The 27,993-nt window shown below is 35.8% G+C and overlaps 2 protein-coding genes across 4 annotated transcripts; one reads left to right on the top strand and one right to left on the bottom strand.

Moving 5' to 3' along the window:
* Positions 1–277: 277 nt before the first annotated feature.
* Positions 278–18,363, bottom strand: Fer1HCH (ferritin 1 heavy chain). Of its 2 annotated transcripts, XM_090118293.1 has the most exons (6): positions 18,224–18,363; positions 17,390–17,454; positions 5,461–5,603; positions 1,939–2,073; positions 1,323–1,475; positions 278–857 (listed from the first exon to the last, which is right to left on the bottom strand). In XM_090118293.1, exons 2-6 carry the CDS (start codon positions 17,448–17,450, stop codon positions 702–704), a joined length of 648 nt encoding a protein of 215 aa, XP_089974419.1. In that variant the 5' UTR covers positions 17,451–17,454; positions 18,224–18,363; the 3' UTR covers positions 278–701. The 2 variants fall into 2 exon arrangements, with proteins under 2 accessions (XP_089974419.1, XP_089974418.1); XM_090118292.1 differs by lacking the exon at positions 18,224–18,363 and having other exon boundaries at positions 17,390–17,630.
* Positions 18,295–27,699, top strand: Fer2LCH (ferritin 2 light chain). 2 transcript variants are annotated; one of them, XM_090118290.1, is made up of 5 exons: positions 18,295–18,438; positions 19,355–19,470; positions 25,136–25,369; positions 26,062–26,243; positions 27,182–27,699. In XM_090118290.1, exons 2-5 carry the CDS (start codon positions 19,359–19,361, stop codon positions 27,344–27,346), a joined length of 693 nt encoding a protein of 230 aa, XP_089974416.1. In that variant the 5' UTR covers positions 18,295–18,438; positions 19,355–19,358; the 3' UTR covers positions 27,347–27,699. The 2 variants fall into 2 exon arrangements, with proteins under 2 accessions (XP_089974416.1, XP_089974417.1); XM_090118291.1 differs by lacking the exon at positions 18,295–18,438 and adding an exon at positions 18,577–18,599.
* The last annotated feature ends 294 nt before the right edge of the window (positions 27,700–27,993 follow it).

Genomic DNA, 27,993 nt, shown 5'->3' with positions numbered 1-27,993 from the left:
TTGTTTACCATAAAATTAAGCAACATTTTTTCCGAGTAACAAACAATATTTTATTTATTATTATTTTCTTTGGACAAGTTTTAACCATTCAAACTCGCTTTCATTACCTAATTTAAAGACATTTTATTTGTAGGTATGAACAAAATCTTTGTCTATAATTCATCATTAATTTTTTATTATGATAAATTTTAATCATACTTAGTTCGTTCATAATCGTTTCTTTTTTGCTCACAAGTTAATATTATGGGTTTTGGCTTATTTTTAGAAATAAAAGGCATTTTGGTGGAGTATAAATTATTATTAAAAAATTACAATTGACAAAACTATATTACTGACGTCGCACTATTTTACAATAGCTATTCTAGGCGACTTACATTAAAACAAAAATAATAGTGGAGTAAAAAAACAATCTACGCATTTCTATGGAGTGTCATTTAAAAGTCTTTACTGTATTCGAATTAATTTGTACTACACTTTCGTATTTCTAAACATTTCAACCTATATTTTTTAATTCATAAAATTTTCAACTGGTAACAATCAAAATGACATTTGACAGATGTTAAAAAAAAAGTTGTCTATGCCAGGCTGAATGACGTTTGAATTTTTTTTTTAAATAAAAAAAAAACTATTAAGTCCCGTCATGGGATTTGTTCTAAATTTAAACATGTGTTTATTTTTAAATTTTATTTTTTTATTGTGGCTTAAACGTCGATGCCAAGGAGTTTCTTGTCAAAGATGAACTCTCCAAGGGCGGAATGGCGGTCCATCATCTTCTTGAGTGTGGACGCTTTGCCGGCGAGATCGCGTTGTCCCTTGTATTGTTCTTCCAAGAATTCTCCAGTTAGATAGTCGACAAGCTAGAAATTATTGTAAATGTTAGTTAATCAAGAATTTTAGGCAATAAAAAATCTATACTAATATTATAAAGCTGAAGAGTTTGTTTGTTTGAACGCACTAATCTGAGGAACTACTGGTCCGATTTGAAAAATTCTTTCGGTGTTAGATAGCCCATTTATCGTGGAAGGCTATCCATATTAATATTATAAATGCGAAAGTAACTCTGTCTGTCTGTCTGTTACTCAATCACGCCTTAACTACTGAACCAATTTGTATGAAATTTGGTATAGAGATATTTTGATACCCGAGAAAGGACAAAGGATAGGTTTTATCCCGGAAATCCTACGGGAACGGGTTTTTCTTTGAAAATGCGGGCGAAGTCGCGGGCAGAAAGCTAGTAGGCTATATATCATCTCGCTAAGACCAACAGGAGCGGAGCAAAGGGGGTAAAACCGCGGGGCACAGCTAGTTAATATAATACATACATGGTAATCATTGTTATCTTGTCCTGCAGCCGCTTGCCTATCGTCTTCACAGTTCACGATAACAGTTCTGATGGCTTTAGTGACTTCGGTCTCCATCTTTAGGGCTTCTTCGAGGGCTTCCTGACCGCTTGCCCAGGTCTTGCGCTCGGGGGCCTGGAGACAAATTATTGTTAGAAAATCAAGAATTTTTAATCAATGCATTTGATATTATGTAAATTAATTCAATAAACAGTTCAAAAGAGCGTGTGTGGCTAACATACGTGTCAGAAGTGAAACTTCTTTGGCAAGATTTTAAGATACCAAAATCGTCGCCTTACTACATGACGTGATGGTATTGCCATGGACGATCTTGAAATTATACTCTCAACGCGCCTAAAGAAGATTCAGTTCAAGTTTTTTATAGCATATGCCATATACAAATGCTTTATAAATATATTTTTTTTAAAGAATAGAAAAAATACGATCACGAGTTGAGATTTTTTAAATATTTTTTTTCAGCTTTCATACATTTTTCCGCTCATTTCATTTTTCTTCTATTACTTAAATCTATTCCATAGACTTCCCTCTTTCATCAACCATCACAAAATTTATTTCTTTCATCTGTTTGTCAACTCACCCGAACGTTGATAAGTGATGACAAATTATTGGTGAGTTCTCCCCTCAGCAGTAGATACTCGATAAGTTTCATCGCATGCTCGCGTTCCTCCTTGCTAGCCTCGAAGAATAGATTGGCGAAACCAGGACGGTTTATCTGTGAAAAAAAATAACTAAAAATAAATAAAAAAAACTTACAAACATGTACTAATGTTATGAAGAGGAAATATTTTTTGTTTGTTTATTACGGTTAGTCCGTTTTCTTATGGGCATGCTTGTATGGAAAGGTATACATTTTTGAGTAAAGCAATGAAATTTGGTTCGAATGTTGTACTCGTCCACCTAAGCCCAAATCGCCTGGTAGCCAGTGTCTACTCCCCTGCAGAATGGAGGGAGGGGGGGTTATAGAACAGAGCGCCCGGCGCTCGGAAAAAAAATTCTGGCGGATTCATTTGGCCCTTTGAGTCGAGTTTGGTGTCGTTATCAGGTAACTAGATGATGCCCGATTCATTCCCCATACCAGTTTTTTAGGGTTCCGTAGCAAAATATGTCACAATCTTTAAAATAATAAACTTTTGGCAGTGGCAAAATCCAAACAAACCAGTATATTTTTATATTTTTGTATCAAACTTGGTTTATAAAAAAATACTGTCTGAAAGGCCATTTCATGCAGATTATAAAAACATTAACATGTAACATATATCTTACCATTTTCAATGTGAAATAAATTATAGAAAGTACGGGAACGTTCGTCAGCGCAGCGTAGGGGACGGCTAATAGACCCGAAAAATAAGCAATAACATAAAACAAAAACCAGTCAAGTGCGAGTCTGACTCGCCCATCGAGTGTTTCGTACTTATTTGTCCTATACCATGTTATCTTGTCTGGTAGGACCCGGTTAACTTATACACACACACTTTCGTCTTTATAATATTAGTGTGATTTTTAATCATCTTTAAATTATAAATGAAGTCAGGTAACATTGTTAAAAATAAAGATAGATAATAATAGAACGTTTTTGTATTAATAATAATGACAACCACCTCCACAATTACATAATTCGGTACATTTGAGCTGGCGTATAAAACACTTCAATCTGGAATTGCAAGATTTCACGCACCGACATCTTATCAATTCAAAGCTTCTCTTTTCTTTTTATTTCAGATGGGCAAGGAATATTTTGATTTTTTTAGGTCCCTTAATATATTATACAGCCTGTAAAACTGCCCTTAAGGTGTGTTGTTTAAGGGCAGCTTCTGTGGGAGGCAAATTTTCGATTTGCCTGTCCGTTTTTGTTAAAAATTTGTTTGCGACCCTCATTTACTGTCACAGCGGGGTACAATGTGAAAAACAAACATGTACTTATAATAATTATAAAAAAATATAAGTTCTGGATAAGAGTATCCTTAAAATATTGTGACCGCCCTTAACTACCATGCATTGTAATCACAAACTTTTCAATTTCACTGTCTGCATATTTGCCACTGTAAAGTGCTTCAAATCCTCGTGAGACATTCGGATATGCCTTCCATACCTCAAATGCAGGTGTACCTATAGTTCTTTTAGACCTTCTAGCTTTGGAACATACGATATAGTAGTGTAATGGCTACTAGCCAAAATAATGTTAAGAACAGTCGACAGATATGGCTAGTACAGAATATCATGTATTCCAAGCTAGAAGGTCTAAAAGAACTATAGGTACACCTGCATTTGAGGTATGGAAGGCATATCCGAATGTCTCACGAGGATTTGAAGCACTTTACAGTGGCAAATATGCAGACAGTGAAATTGAAAAGTTTGTGATTACAATGCATGGTAGTTAAGGGCGGTCACAATATTTTAAGGATACTCTTATCCAGAACTTATATTTTTTTATAATTATTATAAGTACATGTTTGTTTTTCACATTGTACCCCGCTGTGACAGTAAATGAGGGTCGCAAACAAATTTTTAACAAAAACGGACAGGCAAATCGAAAATTTGCCTCCCACAGAAGCTGCCCTTAAACAACACACCTTAAGGGCAGTTTTACAGGCTGTATAATATATTAAGGGACCTAAAAAAATCAAAATATTCCTTGCCCATCTGAAATAAAAAGAAAAGAGAAGCTTTGAATTGATAAGATGTCGGTGCGTGAAATCTTGCAATTCCAGATTGAAGTGTTTTATACGCCAGCTCAAATGTACCGAATTATGTAATTGTGGAGGTGGTTGTCATTATTATTAATACAAAAACGTTCTATTATTATCTATCTTTATTTTTAACAATGTTACCTGACTTCATTTATAATTTAAAGATGATTAAAAATCACACTAATATTATAAAGACGAAAGTGTGTGTGTATCAGTTAACCGGGTCCTACCAGACAAGATAACATGGTATAGGACAAATAAGTACGAAACACTCGATGGGCGAGTCAGACTCGCACTTGACTGGTTTTTGTTTTATGTTATTGCTTATTTTTCGGGTCTATTAGCCGTCCCCTACGCTGCGCTGACGAACGTTCCTGTACTTTCTATAATTTATTTCACATTGAAAATGGTAAGATATATGTTACATGTTAATGTTTTTATAATCTGCATGAAATGGCCTTTCAGACAGTATTTTTTTATAAACCAAGTTTCATACAAAAATATAAAAATATACTGGTTTGTTTGGATTTTGCCACTGCCAAAAGTTTATTATTTTAAAGATTGTGACATATTTTGCTACGGAACCCTAAAAAACTGGTATGGGGAATGAATCGGACATCATCTAGTTACCTGATAACGACACCAAACTCGACTCAAAGGGCCAAATGAATCCGCCAGAATTTTTTTTCCGAGCGCCGGGCGCTCTGTTCTATAACCCCCCCTCCCTCCATTCTGCAGGGGAGTAGACACTGGCTACCAGGCGATTTGGGCTTAGGTGGACGAGTACAACATTCGAACCAAATTTCATTGCTTTACTCAAAAATGTATACCTTTTCCCATAAGAAAACGGACTAGGTTGGGTCGGTCCAAACAAGCTTACCTCAACTATTTAATGAAAGAGGAAAATTTGCTATTGTTGTTTTAGCATTATTATTTTCATTACAAAAATAATATTTTTTTCTTAACAATGCATTTGTAAAAAGAAATGTATGCGTGTACTAGAGTACACACGTAAGAAGTAAAACTTCTTTATGACCTTAAAAATGTCACGAGTATGGCGTAACGCAAAAATGTCACGCGTACGGCGTAACGCAAAAATGTTACACTAAATTTTTGTCCAACCCCGATACAGAAGTTTCACTTCAAAAAATGTTTTAACTAACAATAAGCAGTAGTAGCATGAGCAGTATTAACTTCATCTACACTAGAAACGAGTATTTTTTCACAAAAAAATCACGATTTTTTGGCTTTTATTACACTTCATCTACCCCATTACTCACTGTATCCGAGATATTGTATTTTTTATACAATTTTTCACAAAAAATCGTGATCTTTTTTCAGTTAGTTAGTTACATTCTTTCATTCTGCGATTGTAACGTGCACATATTTTTTGTATATCAGATGTAACTCACCGAATCCTTAGAGAAATGAGCGCCCATCGCCAAGTACTGTATAGAAGCGGATACCTCCATCTGTATTTGCCGACGCACGCTGTCGCGGCAGCCACGGGACATCGTGATCCATTGCTTGGGAATGTTCACCGGGTTTACGTTACCTAGGCAACAAAACAAATAAATTAAATTAGGAATTAAAAAAATAAGGAAATATTGTGATTGTTTGACTTGGTTGGTACATAGAGAAAATACAACAGCTAAGAAAAAAAGAGCGTCTGTGCCGAGCACACGTGTCAGTAGTGAAACTTCTTTGGCAAGATTAAAAGATATGTACTATAATCGTCGCTTTGGAATTATACCCTCAACGCGTCTAAAGAAGTTTCACTTCAAATCATTTTCAGTGGATTTTTTGGGGAAATTATAAATTATTTTTATTTGTTCTTTTGCTTGATGGCTTGAGTGCTTGAAGCCGTAAGGCCGCCAATTGAAGAAAAAATAAATAAATACATTTTACCGTGCTGGCAGACACAGACAGTTATATTAAAGAAACAAGCTAAACCTGCCCTTTTTTATTTTAATTCAAATTTTTCATAACATCTATTACTCTCTTTAATAAATTGTCATTTTTGGCAAAACGTTTTGGTCCGTGCCAATTTTCTTAGGTATGTATCTGCTAACATTGTATCCCTTTCTTTCATTCATACTCGTGTAATATTTCTTCTCGAAATAGTCAAAAATGCGCTATACTACATAAAATATTATAGAACTGAAAAGATTTTTATTTTATTTGAACGCGCTAATCTTAGGAAATACTCTCTGAATTGAAAAAATCTTTCAATGTTAGATAGCCCTTTCATCGAGTAAGGCTATAGGCTATATATCATCACGCTTAGACCAAAAGAAGCGAAACAATGTAGCGACACCTCGCTCTGAATCGCGCAAGCGAAATGTTTTCGCTACAGAGCATATATACAACTTTCCGACATCATCCATCGGGGCCTTAACGGCCATAGGCCAGTGGAAATTAACATTAAATTCGCAAAGCACGATGTAGATTTGAATTTTTGGTATGTTGTTTGGATCAGTTAGGGTGATGTAAATCCCAATTTGCAACTTCGAAAAAGTTGTGCTCGCTGCGCACCACGTGATAAACTGCGAAAATTTTGGACTTTTTTCACTTTTTGCTCTAAAAGTCATAAACTATGCGTTTCCGACAAGTATGATTCAGTACATAAATTAAGGTTATTAAATTTGCAACAATTTAAGCCTAACCGCAGCTCTCTAAACCTTATAACGACTAAACTGTGGCCATTCGAAGATGGTTCATTTTTCCCGAAATATTGAAATTTTTAGTTTTGCTCCCGTTTGAAGCAAAATATTGGCAAAAACCGCTCGTTCTATGAGAAGTTCATATAATAAAGTTGTAGTGCATTTAATTTTCTTTCATAAGAGCATAGAACAAAGTCTGTGAGACAAATATTTCACACACAATATCTGAAAAACAAAAAGAAGGTAGAAATAGATTTTTAAAGAATTGAAACTGAGAGCATATAAAATCATAAAAAGAATAATACTTTTTCATTTGCAGGATAGGTAATTAACAAAATTACAAAATTTGGGAAAGTAGGAAAAAAGATTATACGCAAATAATAAACTGCGACAATTTTGGACTTTTTTCACTTTTTGCTCTAAAAGTCATAAAATATGCGTTTCCGACAAGTATGATTCAGTACATAAATTAAGGTTATTAAATTTGCAACAATTTAAGCCTAATTAAAGCTCTCTAAATCTTATAGCGACTAAACTGTGGCCATTCGAAGATGGTTCATTTTTCCCGAAATATTGAAATTTTTAGTTTTGCTCCCGTTTGAAGCATAATATTGGCAAAAACCGCTCGTTCTATGAGAAGGTCGTATAATAAAGTTGTAGTGCATTTAATTTTCTTTCATTAGAGCATAGAACAAAGTCTGTGAGACAAATAGTTCACTCACAATATCTGAAAAACAAAAAGAAGGTAGAAATAGATTTTTAAAGAATTGAAACTGAGGGCATATAAAATCATAAAAAGGATAATACTTTTTCATTTGCAGTATAAGAAATTAACAAAATTACAAAGCTAATTAAATTTGCAACAATTTAAGCCAAACCGCAGCTCTCTAAACCTTATAACAACTAAGCTGTGGCCTTTCAAAGATAGTCAGTTTTTCCCGAAAATTTCAAATTTTTAGTTTTGCTCCCGTTTGAACCAAAATATTGGCAAAAACCGCTCGTTCTATGAGAAAGTCGTATAATAAGGTTGTAGTGCATTTAATTTTCTTTCATTAGAGCATAGAACAATGTCTGTGAGACAAATAGTTCACTCACAATATCTGAAAAACAAAAAGAAGGTAGAAATAGATTTTTAAAGAATTGAAACTGAGGGCATATAAAATCATAAAAAGGATAATACTTTTTCATTTGCAGGATAGGTAATTAACAAAATTAAATTTTCTACAACTTTATTTTATGACCTTCTCATAGAACGAGCGGTTTTGCCAATATTTTGGTTCAAACGGGAGCAAAACTAAAAATTTGAAAATTTCGGGAAAAACTGACTATCTTTGAAAGGCCACAGCTTAGTTGTTATAAGGTTTAGAGAGCTGCGGTTAGGCTTAAATTGTTGCAAATTTAATTATCTTTGTAATTTTGTTAATTACCTATCCTGCAAATGAAAAAGTATTATCCTTTTTATGATTTTATATGCCCTCAGTTTCAATTCTTTAAAAATCTATTTCTACCTTCTTTTTGTTTTTCAGATATTGTGAGTGAACTATTTGTCTCACAGACTTTTTTCTATACTCTTATGAAAGAAAATTAAATACACTACAACTTTATTATACGAACTTCTCATAGAACGAGCGGTTTTTGCCAATATTTTGCTTCAAACGGGAGCAAAACTAAAAATTTCAATATTTCGGGAAAAATGAACCATCTTCGAATGGCCACAGTTTAGTCGTTATAAGGTTTAGAGAGCTGCGGTTAGGCTTAAATTGTTGCAAATTTAATAACCTTAATTTATGTACTGAATCATACTTGTCGGAAACGCATAGTTTATGACTTTTAGAGCAAAAAGTGAAAAAAGTCCAAAATTTTCGCAGTTTATCACGTGGTGCGCAGCGAGCACAACTTTTTCGAAGTTGCAAATTGGGATTTACATCACCCTAACTGATCCAAACAACATTCCAAAAATTCAAATCTACATCGTGCTTTGCGAATTTAGGGTTTTTTAGTGTCGATTTCTACTGGCCTACCAGTCGAGTAGACTGAGACTCCCTTTTTCGATGCAGGAATTCCTCTTTCGATGGAGGATGGAGGAATGCGGATAAAACCGCAGGGCACAGCTAGTATAATATAAAATCAAAAGTATAAATGCATTATGCGCATCAGCCATTAACAACACATTAGGGTTAACAGTTCAGATTTTGTTTTCCTAATGATAACGTTTAAACAAACAAAGAACATCATAGCTTAATGTTTAATAACTTCAAAGAATTTCCTCAATTTGCTAGTGTACGTAAAAATAAACATTTCATTAGTTAATTATTTTGATAATAACAAAAAATGCCTGGTATGTATGTTCATCGTAATTTACTGGAGTGAAAAAAAATTATGGTACAGTTACGCCCGCTTTGTCATAAACCCAATAAATTATATACTAAAACCTTCCTCTTGAATCTATCTAATAAAAAAACCGCATCAAAATCCGTTGCGTAGTTTTAAAGATTTAAGCATACAGAGAGACAGGGACAGAGAAAGCGACTTTCTTTTATACTATGTAGTGATTGTCACATTAAATACTTGATTAATCTTTGTCCCATTAAATTTCAAGACATTTACCACAGATTACTAATTATAGTATTATTTTACATACGTCATATATTTGCAAAGTAATGAGGCGTTCGATACGCGAGGGATCAAAGGTCAGGTAGAAACTTGGCAACGCAGTTCGAAGAAATTGGCGCTATATCTTATTACTAGATTTCCGCCCGCGGCTTCGCCCGCGTTTGCAAAGGAAAACCCGCATAGTTCCCGTTCCCGTGGGATTTCCGGGATAAAAACTATCCTATGTGTTAATCCAAGTTACCCTCTCTATGTGTGCTAAATTTCATTGTAATCGGTTCAGTAGTTTTTACGTGAAAGAGTAACAAACATCCATACATCCATACATCCTTACAAACTTTCGCCTTTATAATATATATTAGAATATTAGATATTAGATTTGTTTTACGTTCTACAGTGTGGAAATTTTCGATGGGCCCTGGAGGGAAAGTACTTAAAATACTGAAGATAACGAATTTTGCTGAAAGGAAACATTCATTTATTTTTAAAAAGAAATAGAACTGAATTCAAAGATTTTCGAAAATTTACTTGCATTGACCGGGTATCGAACTAACCAAAAAATTAAAATTTGTTATTTTATTCTTCAAATCGATACAATCGATAAAAATTCCCGCCAAATATAATAATATTAATACCATGGACAAAGGGACGCGACAGCCACAGATTATCACAATATCTAATCTTTATTTCAAGTTGTCACGTTGTGATAAAATATACATGTCTGATAAAATAGATTCATCTCGAATTAAAGTACTTTAGCCTTTGTAACTTCTGTTTACTGAATTAAACCTATACTAATATTATAAAGCTGAAGAGTTTTTTTGTTTGAACGCGCTAATCTCGGGAACTTCTGGTCCGGTGTTAGATAGCCCATTTATTGAGGAAGGCTATATAGGTAGTCTATATATCATCTCGCTAAGACCAATAGGAGCGGAGCACTGCGGGTAAAACCGAGGAGCACAGCTAGTAATTATTAAACACACAACAATTAAAATCAACAATATAAAAATATAAAAACATCTCTAATTCAACCCTTTCAACAAAGACTAAACCCAAAAAATATTCTATGCAAATGGGATAAGTTGAAATGACCTCAACTGACAGCATTGCATAGGTACAATCCCACAGGGATTTACCGAACGCATTTTGTTATCTATGAATTTTACGCGGTAAGAGCGCCAACCAACAACCATTGGGTGCTTTTATAATTTGCCGTTTCACGGCACGGCACGATATTACCGTGGACGAGATAGAAGTTTTGTGGCCGTGGACGGCATGCCGTGCCGTAGGGTGATTTTATAATTCGCCGTTAAATATTGCGCGTCTTCAAAGTGCAGACATGTTCTCGAAGAGACAGCGACTACTTATACTCTATTAATTGTTATATTTAAGACGTAAAAAAGACATATTACTAGAAAGTATTGGCAACATCCGCTTTTAAAAGTAAAATATTTAGAAGGGTCATACTACACGCTATTTGGCTCAAGGAAGACCCAAATAAGTTTTTCAATTATTTTCGGATGTCAACAAAATCGTTTTATTACATACTTTCTAATCTGAGTAATAATTTAAAAGCGCCGCCCTGCCTCCCGCGCCTCTTGGCTACGCACGCACACATACAAATTTCTTGTACGCACACACTACACTCTCAACAATGCCGTGACGATTTGATAGGGAGCGCAGTATGCTACGGCAACGGCACGGTAGATCGTTGCCGTTCACGGCGTGCCGTTGCCGTGGACGGTAAATTAAAAGCGTTTGCATACAAATGCATACATTTTGCTTTCCTAATTTACCGTGACGATAAAAACGTGCGGTACCGTGCCGTGCCACGGTAAATTATAAAAGCACCCATTGGGTGCTTTTATAATTTACCGTGAAATATAAAATCACCCTACGGCACGGCATGCCGTCCACGGCCACAAAACTTCTATCTCGTCCACGGTAATATCGTGCCGTGCCGTGAAACGGAAAATTATAAAAGCACCCAATGGGTGCTAAAGCAAGCAAAATCTATAATTTACCGCGAATTATAAAATCACCCTACGGCACGGCATGCCGTCCACGGCCACAAAACTTCTATCTCGTCCACGGTAATATCGTGCCGTGCCGTGAAACGGAAAATTATAAAAGCACCCAATGGGTGCTAAAGCAAGCAAAATGTATGCATTTGTATGCAAACGCTTTTAATTTACCGTCCACGGCAACGGCACGCCGTGAACGGCAACGATCTACCGTGCCGTTGCCGTAGCATACTGCGCTCCCTATCAAATCGTCGCGGCATTGTTGAGAGTGTAGTGTGTGCGTACAAGAAATTTGTATGTGTGCGTGCGTAGCCAAGAGGCGCGGGAGGCAGGGCGGCGCTTTTAAATTATTACTCAGATGAGAAAGTATGTAATAAAACGATTTTGTTGACATCCGAAAATAATTGAAAAACTTATTTGGGTCTTCCTTAAGCTTATCAAATAGCGTGTAGTATGACCCTTCTAAATATTTTACTTTTAAAAGCGGATGTTGCCGATACTTTCTAGTAATATGTCTTTTTTTACGTCTTAAATAATTATAACAAATAGAATATAAGTAGTCGCTGTCTCTTCGAGAACATGTCTGCACTTTGAAGACGCGCAATATTTAACGGCGAATTATAAAATCACCCTACGGCACGGCATGCCGTCCACGGCCACAAAACTTCTATCTCGTCCACGGTAATATCGTGCCGTGCCGTGAAACGGAAAATTATAAAAGCACCCAATGGGTGCTTTTATAATTTACCGTGGCACGGCACGGTACCGCACGTTTTTATCGTCACGGTAAATTAGGAAAGCAAAATGTATGCATTTGTATGCAAACGCTTTTAATTTACCGTCCACGGCAACGGCACGCCGTGAACGGCAACGATCTACCGTGCCGTTGCCGTAGCATACTGCGCTCCCTATCAAATCGTCGCGGCATTGTTGAGAGTGTAGTGTGTGCGTACAAGAAATTTGTATGTGTGCGTGCGTAGCCAAGAGGCGCGGGAGGCAGGGCGGCGCTTTTAAATTATTACTCAGATGAGAAAGTATGTAATAAAACGATTTTGTTGACATCCGAAAATAATTGAAAAACTTATTTGGGTCTTCCTTGAGCTTATCAAATAGCGTGTAGTATGACCCTTCTAAATATTTTACTTTTAAAAGCGGATATTGCCAATACTTTCTAGTAATATGTCTTTTTTTACGTCTTAAATATAACAAATAGAGTATAAGTAGTCGCTGTCTCTTCGAGAACATGTCTGCACTTTGAAGACGCGCAATATTTAACGGCGAATTATAAAATCACCCTACGGCACGGCATGCCGTCCACGGCCACAAAACTTCTATCTCGTCCACGGTAATATCGTGCCGTGCCGTGAAACGGCAAATTATAAAAGCACCCAATGGGTGCTAAAGCAAGCAAAATGTATGCATTTGTATGCAAACGCTTTTAATTTACCGTCCACGGCAACGGCACGCCGTGAACGGCAACGATCTACCGTGCCGTTGCCGTAGCATACTGCGCTCCCTATCAAATCGTCGCGGCATTGTTGAGAGTGTAGTGTGTGCGTACAAGAAATTTGTATGTGTGCGTGCGTACTTGTGTCCCTTCGTCCAGCATACTCACCACAACTCACCATGGAATCCTGATATTTCATGAATGTCAAAAAACTGTTCTGAAATAGTGCTAAATAGTGCCCAAAGGAAAAAAATAGTGCTCTTGTACTTGCGAAGTTATAGCCATAGTTCGATGAGTATGCTGGACGAAGGTTTCGCCCAGCATACTCACCTCCGTCCGGAGAATCTGTATACGCTTCAAACATAATTCATACTTCAAAAAATAGTTCCCAAATAGTGCCAAACGGTTCCCAAAAAGAAAAAACAGTGCTCGAATAACTTCGGAGTTACAGGCTTCGTTCAGTGAGTATGCTGGGCGTAGGTTCTACGCCCAGCATACTCACCTCAGTGCGCGAATATCGAACGAGCTATAGGTATAATTTACGTCTCAAAAAATTGTACTTGAAATAGTGCCCAATATCAGTCCAATTTTTGCTTGACTTTTGACTTAGAAAACCATTAAATTTTAATGTAAACTTCTACATACTAACGTAAAATGGGGTACAGTCGTCGACACATGTTTTTGGACAAAAATATTAAACTTTCTAATTGTAGACTTCATGTTATTGGAAATAATTATGGTATTTTCTCACATGTCAAAAACTTTCGATTAAATGCATTATTATATATTTTATAAATAATAATAAATGAATGAAACTTTAAGCGTAAATGAAGTCTATTACTTCATTGCATTGTGTGTTTGTCTGAATAAAAACAGTCATTTGCAGCCAATAAAATTAATATCTTGAAAAATTGTAAAAAGGAAATTATACAGTTTCTTTTTGTATATATGTTGCAGGCAAAACTTATAACCAGTCAAAACTAGTACTGTGACATAGTTATACAAATTTTTAAAACTCTTTCCAATAGTTTCATCAATGAAAGGTTTAGCAATAAAAAACATTTTTAATTACTTACGTTATTTATTACTATTTAAAGGGCCAAAGTAATCAGAATTCTAGTTAACTAGTTCACAGCTTTTGTTAACATTCATAATATAATCAATGTAAATAGAAAAAATTGTAGTTTTAATATTGTATATAATATACATATAAAAAAATGTTCAGCGTCGCGGGCGCCGCGCGTCGTAAGCCCCATACCTATTGACCGTACGTGCATCCATTACTGCCACACTATATTGAACTTTATCACATGAGGAATACAGGTCAATTCCGTAAACGTTGTGGTACCGTCCTTGATCCGGAAAATGATTATTTTGAATAATTTTGTCAGTTGTAATGTAAGCATTAATAACAGCAACTTTATTTTTCATGCATGATTTACTTCATTTGATATCTTAATCCTTCAAGCGCCGTGATCTAGACAAATATATAAAATCATTGTTCCTAGCTACCGGGGTCCCATGCGACGCGCGAAGGCTTAATCATATTATTATAAAGTATTATTAAAATAATGTGTAATTAATAATATTGCGATTCTAAAGTAAATACTCCCTTACATAGACAATATAACAAAACAAATAATTTACACAAGACAAAAATTGTTAGAAAGATATTATAATGTCCTATAATATTTATTTATTTATTTATTAAAGAAAGTTAATAATATTGTATTCGACTGTACTCAATGTAATGTATGTAGAAGTTTACAATCAAATTTAATGGTTTTCTAGGTCAAAAGTCAAGCAAAAATTGGACTGATATTGGGCACTATTTCAAGCACAATTTTTTGAGACGTAAATTGTTCCTATAGCTCGTTCGATATTCGCGCACTGAGGTGAGTATGCTGGGCATAGAACCTACGCCCAGCATACTCACTGAACGAAGCCTGTAACTCCGAAGTTATTCGAGCACTGTTTTTTCTTTTTGGGCACCGTTTGGCACTATTTGGGAACTATTTTTTGAAGTATGAATTATGTTTGAAGCGTATACAGATTCTCCGGACGGAGGTGAGTATGCTGGGCGAAACCTTCGTCCAGCATACTCATCGAACTATGGCTATAACTTCGCAAGTACAAGAGCACTATTTTTTTCCATTGGGCACTATTTAGCACTATTTCAGAACAGTTTTTTGACATTCATGAAATATCAGGATTCCATGGTGAGTTGTGGTGAGTATGCTGGACGAAGGGACACGCGTACTTGGCTAGGCGCGGGACTCGGGAGGCAGGGCGGCGCTTTTAAATTATTACTCAGATGAGAAAGTATGTAATAAAACGATTTTGTTGACATCCGAAAATAATTGAAAAACTTATTTGGGTCTTCCTTGAGCTTATCAAATAGCGTGTAGTATGACCCTTCTAAATATTTTACTTTTAAAAGCGGATGTTGCCAATACTTTCTAGTAATATGTCTTTTTTTACGTCTTAAATATAACAAATAGAGTATAAGTAGTCGCTGTCTCTTCGAGAACATGCCTGCACTTTGAAGACGCGCAATATTTAACGGCGAATTATAAAATCACCCTACGGCACGGCATGCCGTCCACGGCCACAAAACTTCTATCTCGTCCACGGTAATATCGTGCCGTGCCGTGCCACGGTAAATTATAAAAGCACCCAATGGCATAACTCGAATTTGACAAAACATTCCAACACAACATTAGCATTAAATAAAAAAAATTAATAAAAGCAGTGTTGAAAAATATCACTGGTTCGGAAAAAATAGGTACCATTAAAATTGGCAATTCTGTAGATTTTCTTTTCGAAAACAAAGGAAAAAAACTACAATGTTTTGATAATATGATATTGTTGGCTTTGTAAGTTGTAACATAATAATAATAAACAAGGTTAACACATAAAAATAGATTATTTTTGCACACATTCCATATTTAGAGATAGTGTCATTTTACACTAATAATAACTTTTAATCATTTATTTTATTACATCCCTACTAATATTATAAATGCGAAAGTAACTCTGTCTGTCTGTCTGTCTGTTACGCTTTCCAGCTTAAACCTCTCAACTGATTTTGATGAAATTTGGCACAGACAATCTTTAGACCCTGAGAAAGAACATAGGCTACCTTTTATTGCGAAATATGTACCACGGGCGAAGCCGGGGCGGACCGCTAGTTTGATTATAATTTTATATTTATTTGCAGTGATTTAACTGTTAACAGCTACTTTTACTATAGTGGGTATATTTTGCAACGTTTAGTTATTATTTATTTTTAATGACAGTTTAGTTTAAGAAATACACATAACTAGCTGCTCCGCGCGGTTTCACCCGCGTGGCTCTGCTCCTGTTGGTCTTAGCGTGATGATATATAGCCTATAGCCTTCCTCGATAAATGGGCTATCTAACACGGAAATAATTTTTCAAATCGGACAAGTCGAACCTGAGATTAGCGTGTTCAAACAAACAAACTCTTCAGCTTTATAATATTAGTATACAGGGTGTCCCGTAAGTAGTGGACCAACGGGTTATGGGGAGTAGAGGGACTTATTATCTAACAAAAATACTAAAATTTATTGTCCTAAACCATAAAGTTTTTGATTTATGCTTTATTTTCGAAATTTGATAAAAATATCATCCACATAAGCTTAATATGAACTTTTACCATTTCTGTTTTTATTTTATTCTTAGATAGTATGCAGAATGATTATAACTTGCTTGTAATTTTTTTCATTTTCATTATAATATGTATGTACTAGACTTAAATTTGATATAAAATAAAAGGCCATTAGACCAACAGGAGCAGAGCAATGCGGGTAAAACCGCGGAGCACAGCTTGTATAATATATAACCTGTGTATTATAGACCTAAAATAGTGTTGTGTTCGATATTACACTATATTAACTTTCAACAAATAAAAAACAATCTCTGTATCTCTACATAAAAGATGTTAGAAATAAAATATTATAATATCAATTTAAAAATTATATTGAATTAGCTTTCCGCCCGCGGCTTCGCCTGCGTTTTTAAAGAAAAACCTGTTCCCATAGGATTTCCGGGATAAAACCTATCCTATTATGTCTTTTCTCGGGTATCAAAAAATCGCTATACCAAATTTCATGCAAATTGGTTCAGTAGTTAAGGTGTGATTGAGTAACAGACAGACAGACAGAGTTACTTTCGCATTTATAATATTAGTATGGATGTAGGTAATTGATAAATTCCCTCATATGTAATCTGTCATATCCCACATATTTTTTCAGTCTGATGTGTGATAAACATGACAAGCAATAATATAAATGATTAAAAATATTGAAATTTTAAATATTCACAAAACAAAGAACTATTGTTTATGAATTAATTTGAATTTGGATTATTTTAATTTTTCGAACGTCAATTCAAACTCGTGTCCTTGTTCTTGACATGTTTTTAAATTCTACTAGGAAAAAGAAAACAAAATTATGATTAAGTAATTGAGATATAAAAATAACTTCCGATTTTCCATATTCACAAAATGTTTATATTTAGTACCTATAAAAATATTACGAGTCATTGTTATCAAAAGCAATTAAAAAGAACTTACATTGTGTGGCGAATGCAGCTGAGCAGACAGCCAAGAAAAGAGCCAGGGATAAAGTCTTCATCTTCCTATAATATCACAGATATTTGACGATTTAAAAATTAAATACGAAGGTGAGGGTTGCACTGTTGTTTGAGAAGTGCCTTTACACTCACTGGCGCAGAAGGCTACTTATCAAATCGTAAAAACAAAAACTAATAGCGCTTTTATGTCTCTGTTCATGAAAATCTACGCAGTGATAAAAGTTTACCGTATTGACAAGTGGTTCATAATACAATGACACATGATGCTAGACAGGGATGGAAGATTCGAGGGCGTCGAGGTTTCGTGTTCCGAGCGATTCGTGGAATATTTCCTCAAATATAAAACTTGATTGAACCCACATACGGGTACTTTTTTATTTCATTGCAATTATTTCGTCTGCCCAATTCCGATTTACCCGTAAAATAAAAACAAATCTATCGCATAAGGCTGTTGATGAAATGTGAAGAAATTCCTTGAAACACAAAACCTCGACGCTCTTTGTGCGGTCATTTGTGTTCCAAGTGGGTATTAAAAACAAGGGGAGAATCGATAAATGTTGCCATTGTTGTAAATTTGCCCAAAAATATGACAAATTATGAAATTACTGCTCATACACTTGACGATTAAAATATTTCAAATACACTCTCCAAAAGCCTATAAATAGATGATTGTTGAAGAATATTATGAAACTGATTGACTCACACTTGTAACAACACTTGAAACACAAAACTAACACACATAAAGGGAAAATTGCGTCATAAAACAATAACACTATAAATCGGACCAACTTCAGCTGATAATGCAGAACTTTACCTTTGTATCTTGTTTGCTGTCAGTCAAATAACTACGCGGAAAATATTGATAAGTCACTCTATATATTATTTTGTTTTGTCTCGTGTAGGACACGACCGATCCGTACCGATTCTTTGTAGAGTTGCCTTCTGCACCAGTGTGTGTAAAGGCATCGCTATCAACGGATCGTTATATCCAGCGCTATTCTAAAATTCTAATTACGCATTAAATTTTGGGTAAGTTATTTTTTGTTACTGTGCACATGTCATTCTAGATGTCAAAATCAAATGCATTTTTTTTTTCATTTCAATTCATATTTGGAAAGAAAATTATTGATAATAATTTCTTTGTCGTTCGTTGTACCTAAATAATTTCTTCGGGTGCACTATCTATCGAGGTAATATAATTTAATAACTTGTAATCCCCTTATCTTTTTCAATAAATCAGTGTTTATAGGCAATACGCATTATCTTTTTAATCCAATAATCAATAAGAAGGAATCGATGCGTTTTACAGTGACATAGATAATTTATCGTGTTCAAATTTGATGTCAATAGGTAATTGAATAGATTAGATGTTGAATATCATATGAATAATGGTGTGCTGTTTTTATTGACCTCCAAGTCATAATAAGTTAATTTTAAACAATATTTGATCACTTTAGTGTGTGCTAAATCTGTAATTTGTGATTTGTAAGTCAATTATTGTTTGGAGATACCTACATACAAATATATGACAAATTTATATCCAGTAAATTATTTATGTATGTGACAGTTATCTCTAAATATTGGTATAATTGGCACATAAAAATATATGTTAGGTTTTCTTATTACTATTAATAAATCAGTTATTATAATATAAAGAACGAAAAATACACATTTTTTTGTTTATTCAACTTCTAATGTTCCGTCAAAAAAAAAACAATAATATCTTGCTATCTCTTTTAGATTTAGTTAGTTGAGGAAATTTGGTCAGAAGGACACTATTGTAATTGTATTGTAATAAAAATGACATTGTAAAACATAGAACTCACCACACTCACATTGCTTAGCTTTTTTTCTTTATAATGGCAAAGACAGACTGCCAAGTGCCAGTGTTAAGTGTGCACAGACTAAAAAAATTCGAGAATTTAAATTTACTTTTTAATTCCAGCACCATGAAGGCCATAATACTAGCTTTGACAAGCCTCCTTGCACTGTCTGCGGTGTCAGCGGAGTCCTGCTACAATGATGTGTCTATGGACTGCGCCCAGGCGTCTAACAGCTTGGGTAAGCTATAATATACTTTAATATGTATGAAATTTATGATTTTAGTGGTTTTTTCACAGATTTGTAAAATTTATATCGATCTAAAAGAACTACAATAAAGAACTAATACTAAACATAATTAAAATTGTTTAATAGTTTCAATAACACTGATAAAAAAGATTTTTTTTGCATATTGTGCAGAATAATAGCACTTGAAAAATCAGTTCTTTTGAAATCATGAATAGTCTATTGTAGACATATAAGTAGTCTTAGGCCTTATTCAGAGAGAAAGCTGGAAATTTATAAGCGCTTGTCAGCGCATATAAATTCCAAGTACTACGAAACAATAGCAAACATATTGAAATACATATAATAATTAATATTGTATTGTAGAAATTGTTTTCATTATGTACTTGTGAGGCTATGTGCCATTAAATAAACGTTTTCGTTCTTTCAAATAAAAATAAGTGCAAATGTATGCACTGCAAAATGAAAAATAAAAAACAAACTTCTCGCTAAAAGTGGGTAAAAAAATGCGCAATGTAAATGATGAATGAATCATATGGGCATTAATTATTATGTCTCTATACAGGGTGTCTATTGGTATACTAAGCGCGAAGGAACTTGTAGTTTTGCATACACTGCTCACGAAGAAAATACTTAAACAACAAAATAACGTCAAAAATTGTTTGCTAAATTTTTCCTGAAAATCCACGTTTTCTTCTCTAGCTTCGCGCAGCCGGCATATACCGCTTCGCTGATATGAGCATTTTGTCTATGAAAACATAATCTTAAACGATAGCTCACGTGCTGGTGGCAAAGCTGGGTTGCTTGTTATGGGTGTACACATAAAGTTTTAAGAATTCATCTATTTGAAAAAAAAATGCGTCTGTAATTTTATAAGTATTTTTAACGAAATCAGCGTATGCAAAACTATAACCTCTTTTGAGCTTAGTATACCAACACACACACTGTATATCGTTATCTCTACAGTTCAGAGTGCATGAAACCTCGTAAACTATGTATAACAACTTCTATTATTGAGTACTAGATTTCCGCCCGCGGCTTCGCCCGCGTTTTCAAAGGAAAACCCGCATAGTTCCCGTTCCCGTGGGATTTCCGGGATAAAACATATCCTATGTGTTAATCCAAGTTACCCTCTATATGTGTGCAAAATTTCATTGTAATCGTTTCAGTAGTTTTTACGTGAAAGAGTAACAAACATCCATACATCCATACATCCATACTTACAAACTTTCGCCTTTATAATATATATGTCGGAGTATTGATTTATTCAGTTGGTAATAACGCCATCTACTGGTAAAGTTGTGAGTATTTTGAATATTGACATAGTAAGACTTGAAGTTTTAACGAATGAATTTATGACAATGACAAGTGACAATGACATTTTCCTTGAGTCAGTAGTTTGGCTGGTTGGGGGGTGTCAGTTCGACCGACACTTGCCGCCCGACAGCCAACCGCGCCAGTTGTGCGCACTGATTCTTTTTTTTATTATTTACGATCATGGCGGACGTTGAAATTAATCGCGAGGAATCTCCGAAAGCAGCGGTGGGATCTGACCATCATTCCTCCAGTGTATTTAACCGACACCCTGCTACTACGAGCGAGACATATTTCCGAGAATCGGCGAACCAACCCGCCGAATCAAATACTCCACCAACTGGCTACGTGGAATACTCCACCAACAAGCTAGCGATGATCGATCGACTGGAGACAGCGTGAGCGATGCGAACGAGATCGAAGTCGTCATGTCAGGTATCCCTGACAATCAGGTACGATCAGATTTATTAAAAAATACCCCCACGGACTTTGTAACATTAGTTAGACACCTTGCTACCTACCCTCAAATTAATAAAAATAATAAACGACCTTCAACTTCGAGCTCTTTTTGTAGTGACTTTAAGCAGCGTTAAATTGAAACAAATGACCATGTTATGTGCCACAATTGCGGCAAAATGGGGCACTATAAGCGAAGTTGTAAATTCCGTCCGCACACTAAGGTTTCACATTCGGAAACGTTTTAATTAAAATGTTCCCCGCCTGTCGATAAAAATGTTCAGTGCACTTATTGTTGCAAATTGCTGCATACAGAGCAGGTGTGTTTCTCTAAACAACGAGACGAAAAATTAAAAAAAAAAAGCAATGATACAAAGTCCGTTAATATGTGTGTGTCTAGTCAGAATCGACCCTTGTTAAAATTATTGTTGGTAGATTTAAATTACAAGCCCTCGTAGAGAGTGGATCTAACTGCTCGCTCATTCGTAAACCTATCGCTGACATTAGGACCGGTGTACGATATTTTTCTTTATTTATGCGTTTAACTGGTATTGGCTCCACTTCACTCATTCTTTTTCCCGTATTACTTTGCCTATAGAGATCGATGATGTTTAAAAAAAAAATTTGATGTTTTTACGCGACTCGGGGTAAACTTAATAATTAAAAATAAAGACGTTCACGTTTCTCGCGATGTTCGTGCGCACGTTTGTGCTTTGCAAAGTGCCGATATAGAAGCAATCGATACCTACCTTACGGACATCTAAGATATTGCTCGTTTACGTGCTATTATTGAAAATTTTAATGAGAACTTCGTAAAGGGGAACTCTCAGACGGTCGTAACAACAGGTGAGATGGAAATTAGATTATAAGATCCGAACAAAATAGTGTAGCGTCAACCTTATCGCCTGGCCCCCGCGGAACGCAAGGCCATGATTGACATAATAGTTGACCTCCAGTCCAAAAACATTATCAGCGAGAGTACGTCACCATTTTCAAGCCCGGCGATCCTCGTGAAGAAGAAGGATGGCTCTGACAGGTTGTGTATTGATTTTCGTGAGCTGAATTCGAATACCATGCGCAATATGTGTGTCATGAAAAGCTGAGTTAATATCCTATGAGTTTACCAGAAATGTCTAATCAATTTGATGATTCGTAATAAGAGTGAGTTTTATTTTTCTAATCGGCTTTAAAAATTAATTACTCAATATTGAGTTATGTTAAAATAAAATGATTAGTCGCCAAAGTAAACGGCATTTGTTGAGATACACGATTGTATTTATTATGTTGACGGTTGCGATATGATGATTTTTCCATTATTTTTGTTGTTGGTGTTTTGGTTTGTAGAAATGTTTACAATTTATTTTGTTGATCAATGCTAATAAAGGATCGCATCTCTAGACGCTTGTTTCTTTTTCCTTTCCTAAGAGGAGCTGATGGCGTAAATTTAGCATTGGAAGCTCCGCGCTTCATGCGAAAGTTTAGCGTTGGAAGCCCTGCGCTTCACGCGTAAATTAAACATTGGAAGCTTCGCGCTTCGTGTGTTGGCCTTACATTGGAAGCTCCGCGCTTCATGTGTTGGCACTACATTGGAAGCTTTGCGCTTCATGTATTGGCTCTATTTACATTGGTACTACATTGGAAGCTCCGCGCTTCGTGTGTTGGCTCTATGTACATTGGAAGCTCCGCGCTTCATGTGTTGGCTGAATCTACATTGGAAGCTCCGCGCTTCGTGTGTTTGCTCTAACTACATTGGAAGCTCCGCGCTTCATGTATTGGCTCTATCTACATTGGAAGCTTCGCGCTTCGTGTGTTGACTTTACATTGGAAGCTCCGCGCTTCATGTGTTTGCTCTAAATACATTGGAAGCTCCGCGCTTCGTGTGTTTGCTCTAACTACATTGGAAGCTCCGCGCTTCATGTATTGGCTCTATCTACGCTGGAAGCTCCGCGCTTCATGTGTTGGCTGAATCTACATTGGAAGCTCCGCGCTTCATGTGTTGGCTCTATCTACATTGGAAGCTTCGCGCTTCGTGTGTTGGTTCTATCTACATTGGAAGCTTCGCGCTTCATGTGTTGGCTCTATCTACATTGGAAGCTTCGCGCTTCGTGTGTTGACTTTACATTGGAAGCTTCGCGCTTCATGTGTTGGCTCTATCTACATTGGAAGCTCCGCGCTTCATGTGTTGGCTCTATCTACATTGGAAGCTCCGCGCTTCATGTTTTTGCTCTATCGACATTGGAAGCTTCGCGCTTCATGTGTTGACTCTATATGGGAAGCTCCGCGCTTCATGTGTTGGCTCTACATGGGAAGCTTCGCGCTTTATGTAGATTCTACGTTACAAACCTTGACGAAAAGTTGTGACCAGAGCTAAATAGGTTTAGAAATCGCGCGAGAACGCGCTATTTGTCAGAATGGCCGTGTCGGAGTATTGATTTATTCAGTTGGTAATAACGCCATCTACTGGTAAAGTTGTGAGTATTTTGAATATTGACATAGTAAGACTTGAAGTTTTAACGAATGAATTTATGACAATGACAAGTGACAATGACATTTTCCTTGAGTCAGTAGTTTGGCTGGTTGGGGGGTGTCAGTTCGACCGACACTTGCCGCCCGACAGCCAACCGCGCCAGTTGTGCGCACTGATTCTTTTTTTTATTATTTACGATCATGGCGGACGTTGAAATTAATCGCGAGGAATCTCCGAAATATAGAAGATAGAAGATGTTGATATTCCCTTTTTACCACTCCTCCATGTGTATGTTTAAAAGTTTCTATGTTTGATGTGAGCAAGTCAGTTAGACTCGCTTTGGACACAATTTTAGCGGACAGCTTTAATTGAAACTTTGTACACTAGAGAACTAGCTTTCCGCCCGCGGCTCCGCCCGCGCAGTCAAAGAAAAACCCGCATAGTTCCCGTTCCCGTGGGATTTCCGGGATTGCGTCATTTTCCCGGGATAAAAAGTAGCCTATGTCCTTTCTCGGGTATCAAAATATCTCTATACCAAATTTCATGCAAATTGGTTCAGTAGTTTAGGCGTGATTGAGTCACAGACAGACAGACAGAGTTACTTTCGCATTTATAATATTAGTATGGATTGATCAATACAATAATTTCATGATTTTATCTTATCAAATCGTGTTTTTTGTATATTTATCATCCTTAAACGACCTATATAATTTCCACATTTCGCGGTTTGCCGCAGTGCTCTGGTCCTTTTGGTCTTAGCGAGATAATATATTATAGCCTATAACCTTCCTCGATAAATGGGCTATCTAACACCGAAAGAATTTTTCAAATCGGACCAGTACATCCTGAGATTAGCGCGTTCAAACAAACAAACTCTTCAGCTTTATAATATTAGTATAGATAAGTTTTAAATTTAGCACTATTAAAGTCTTATTCTATCAGGGATTCTATTGTAAAAGCATATACCCATTTACCTTAATTATTGAAGTGAAACTTCTTTATCGGGGTTGAAAAAAAATTTAGTATAACATTTTTCGTTACGCGTGACATTTTTCCGTTACACGCCATCTTTTTCTTATCCCTACCACGCGTGATTCGACGTATTTCTGTAAAGTTGCATATAGTAATTTGAAAAATAAGGTCATAAAGGAGTTTCACTTCTTACGTGTGTACACTAGTACACGCACACATTTTTTATTGAAGTGAAACTTCTTTATCGGGGTTGGACAAAAATTTAGTGTAACATTTTTGCGTTACGCCGTACGCGTGACATTTTTGCGTTACGCCGTACGCGTGACATTTTTGCGTTACGCTATACTCGTGACATTTTTAAGGTCATAAAGAAGTTTCACTTCTTACGTGTGTACACTAGACACTAGTACACGCATACATTTTTTTATTAAGTGCCCCATTTCCTTACAGCCCTCCCCAGTTGTAACGCAGTGTACGGAAACTACGGTCGCCTAGGCAACGTGGCAATAGAGATGCAGGCATACGCCAACCTACACTTACGCAGATCCTACGAATATCTTCTCTCTGCGGCTTACTATAACAACTACCAGACTAACAGACTGGGCTTCAGTAAACTGTTTAAGAAACTGTCTGATGAGACTTGGGATAAGACGATTGAACTGATCAAGCATATTACTAAGAGAGGTAAGTTTTTGTGTGTGTGTGTGTGTGTATAAAGTAATATATGTAGTTTGCATGTGTGAGAGACTTGGTGTGTGTGTGTGCGTGAATATGAGTTGTTTTATATTGAACAATTATAAGAAAGTTGCAAGCTATTGCATAGCTTCTATCGCGGGCCTTGAGCGCGGGGACCGAATCGAGAAATTCCGTAACGAAAAAACCTCACGCTCCACACTCCGACGGGCGCGGAGGTGTGGCTTGAAGGCATAGCATGCAATAGCTTTACCGCGGCAGTCCCCGAGTGACACACTTCTTTTTTTGTCTTGGAACGAAATGGATTTGGCTAATAATAATATTGGAATATGTGTGAAACATAATGTTTTATATGAACAACTTTTTTTGAAGCTGCGCGAAACAATTAATATTTTTCACAAACATGTTATTAGTTATTACAAAGTTTGCCGTTCCATTAGTTCAATTAGTTAAAAAAAAGACGTGTGTCACTCAGGGACTGCCGCGGTAAAGCTATTGCATGCTATGCCTTCAAGCCACACCTCCGCCCGTCGGAGTGTGGAGCGTGAGGTTTTTCGTTTCGGAATTTCTGGATTCGGTCCCCGCGCTCAAGGCCCGCGATAGAAGCTATGCAATAGCTTAACAATATTTTTGTTAAAAAAAAAGCAATATTTTTAATTAATAATTAATCAATCTCCCACCAGGTGGCACCATGGACTTCTCTCGCAGAAGCACCAAGAAGATAGACGAAAGGAACTCGACCATCGAGCTCCAAGAGTTAGAGTCACTCGCTCATGCTTTGGACACACAAAAGGAGATAGCGGAACGGGCCTTCCATATTCATCAAGAGGCCACCAGGAATAACAGGGAGACGCATGATCCTGAGGTATTTAATTATTGTATTAACTAGCTTTCCACCCGCAGCTCGCCCGCGCAGTCAAAGAAAAACCCGCATAGTTCCCGTTCCCGTGGGATTTCCGGGATAAAACCTGTCCTATTTCCCGGGGAAAAAAGTAGCCTATGTCCTTTCTCGGGTATCAAAATATCTCTATACCAAATTTCATGCAAATTGGTTCAGTAGTTAAGGCGTGATTGAGTAACAGACAGACAGAGTTACTTTCGCATTTATAATATTACTAGTGGTCCGCCCCGGCTTCGCCCGTGGTACATATTTCGCAATAAAAGGTAGCCTATGTCCTTTCTCGTTTATCAAAATATCTCCATACCAAATTTCATGCAAATTGGTTCAGTAGTTTAGGCGTGATTGAGTAACAGACAGACAGACGAGTTACTTTCGCATTTATAATATTAGTATGGATATAGTACATAATATATAGTATGGATTTATTATTTGTATTTGTAACTTCAGAAGGTTCTCAATTAAATTGTACTTTTTTTTTGTTATGTCGGAACTATTGACTGGGTGGACTGATTTTGATGATTCCTTTTTATTTGAAAGTTAGTGCTTACGATTTAGATGTGGTCTGTCTTTGAAAAATTGAAGGCGGTTTAATTTCTAATTAAAAAAAGAATGATTATAGCTTGAACTGTATGATTAACAACTCGATTTAGACCCACTAAACTTTCCGATTTCATTTCAACTTTGTACACTTATCAAAGATCAGTGACTACAATAATATCATGAGATTATCTTTTATCATAAGCGTGTTTTTCCTTTTTTTCTCATAGTAATGTATAGAGGAAATGTTAAAAATAATTTGAAAGAAAGTTTTTTCGCAATAATTATATATTCGGAAAAGATAGCATATAGCATTTAAAATCCCCTAAAAAAAATATTAGTTTCTAATATAACTTTCTCCACAGATCGCCCAATACCTTGAAGAGGAATTCATCGAAGACCACGCCAAAACTATCAGAAACCTCGCCGGTCACACGTCCGACCTCAAGCAGTTCATCATTGACAATGAGGGACAAGACCTTTCACTCGCCTTATATATCTTCGACGAGTACCTCCAGAAAACAGTTTAAACGTCAAAATTCTACTATAAACTGTCAAATTTCTACCATAAACTGTCAAATTACTACCATAGACTACCAGACATGTCATACTATACATGGTAGAAATATTTAATCATTATTATATTATGTACAAATTATAGGCTGTTTGATTTTATTGAAATTTTTAAATATTTCTTTGTTATAGCAAAGATTTGTGATTTTTTATTGCCAGTTAAAACCTCCACTCATTTAGTAGAATTAATTTAAATCTGGTAACATTTATAGTGCGTACAAAATAGGCTGAAGATCAAGTGTAAAATTATATTTCTTTTGTACAATAGATTAGTTTGAATAATTATGAAATAAATTAAAATAACCCATCAGTCGTGTTTTATTTGCTATCTATACATAATATGTACAATAAAATCGTAAGAAAGTAAAAACTGCATATTGAATATTGAATTGCAATTTTTTTAAAGAATATTGGTCGGGTCTGCAATATCGATATCGAAGCCAAAAATATAGTTTATTTCTTTAACACTTTATTGAGCAAGAAACATATACATAAAGGTTACAATAATAAATTTAGGCACAGTTTGTACAAGAGGCGGCGGATGTGTAGTTAAAATTTATAATAACCCCTGTAAGTGAATTTAGAGGGTGCTTTTCCACCAATA

Source organism: Colias eurytheme, chromosome 29 (assembly GCF_061535395.1).
Source record: "Colias eurytheme isolate Ceu_HAF_F1 chromosome 29, ilColEury1 Martin Lab GWU primary, whole genome shotgun sequence".
NCBI classification, from domain to species: Eukaryota; Metazoa; Arthropoda; class Insecta; order Lepidoptera; family Pieridae; genus Colias; species Colias eurytheme.
This window is presented reverse-complemented; position numbering and strand designations above follow the sequence as displayed.

Excerpts from the sequence above, each read along its gene's own strand:
- Fer2LCH (XM_090118290.1), top strand. The coding sequence starts at position 19,359 with ATGAAGGCCATAATACTAGCTTTGACAAGCCTCCTTGCACTGTCTGCG. Across the intron at positions 25,370-26,061 it reads CAAGCATATTACTAAGAGAG|GTGGCACCATGGACTTCTCT; the intron begins GTAAGTTTTTGT and ends ATCTCCCACCAG. Across the intron at positions 26,244-27,181 it reads GGGAGACGCATGATCCTGAG|ATCGCCCAATACCTTGAAGA; the intron begins GTATTTAATTAT and ends CTTTCTCCACAG.
- Fer1HCH (XM_090118293.1), bottom strand. The coding sequence starts at position 17,450 with ATGAAGACTTTATCCCTGGCTCTTTTCTTGGCTGTCTGCTCAGCTGCA. Across the intron at positions 5,604-17,389 it reads AGCTGCATTCGCCACACAAT|GTAACGTAAACCCGGTGAAC; the intron begins GTAAGTTCTTTT and ends TTTGTTGCCTAG. Across the intron at positions 2,074-5,460 it reads CTCATTTCTCTAAGGATTCG|ATAAACCGTCCTGGTTTCGC; the intron begins GTGAGTTACATC and ends TTTTTTTCACAG.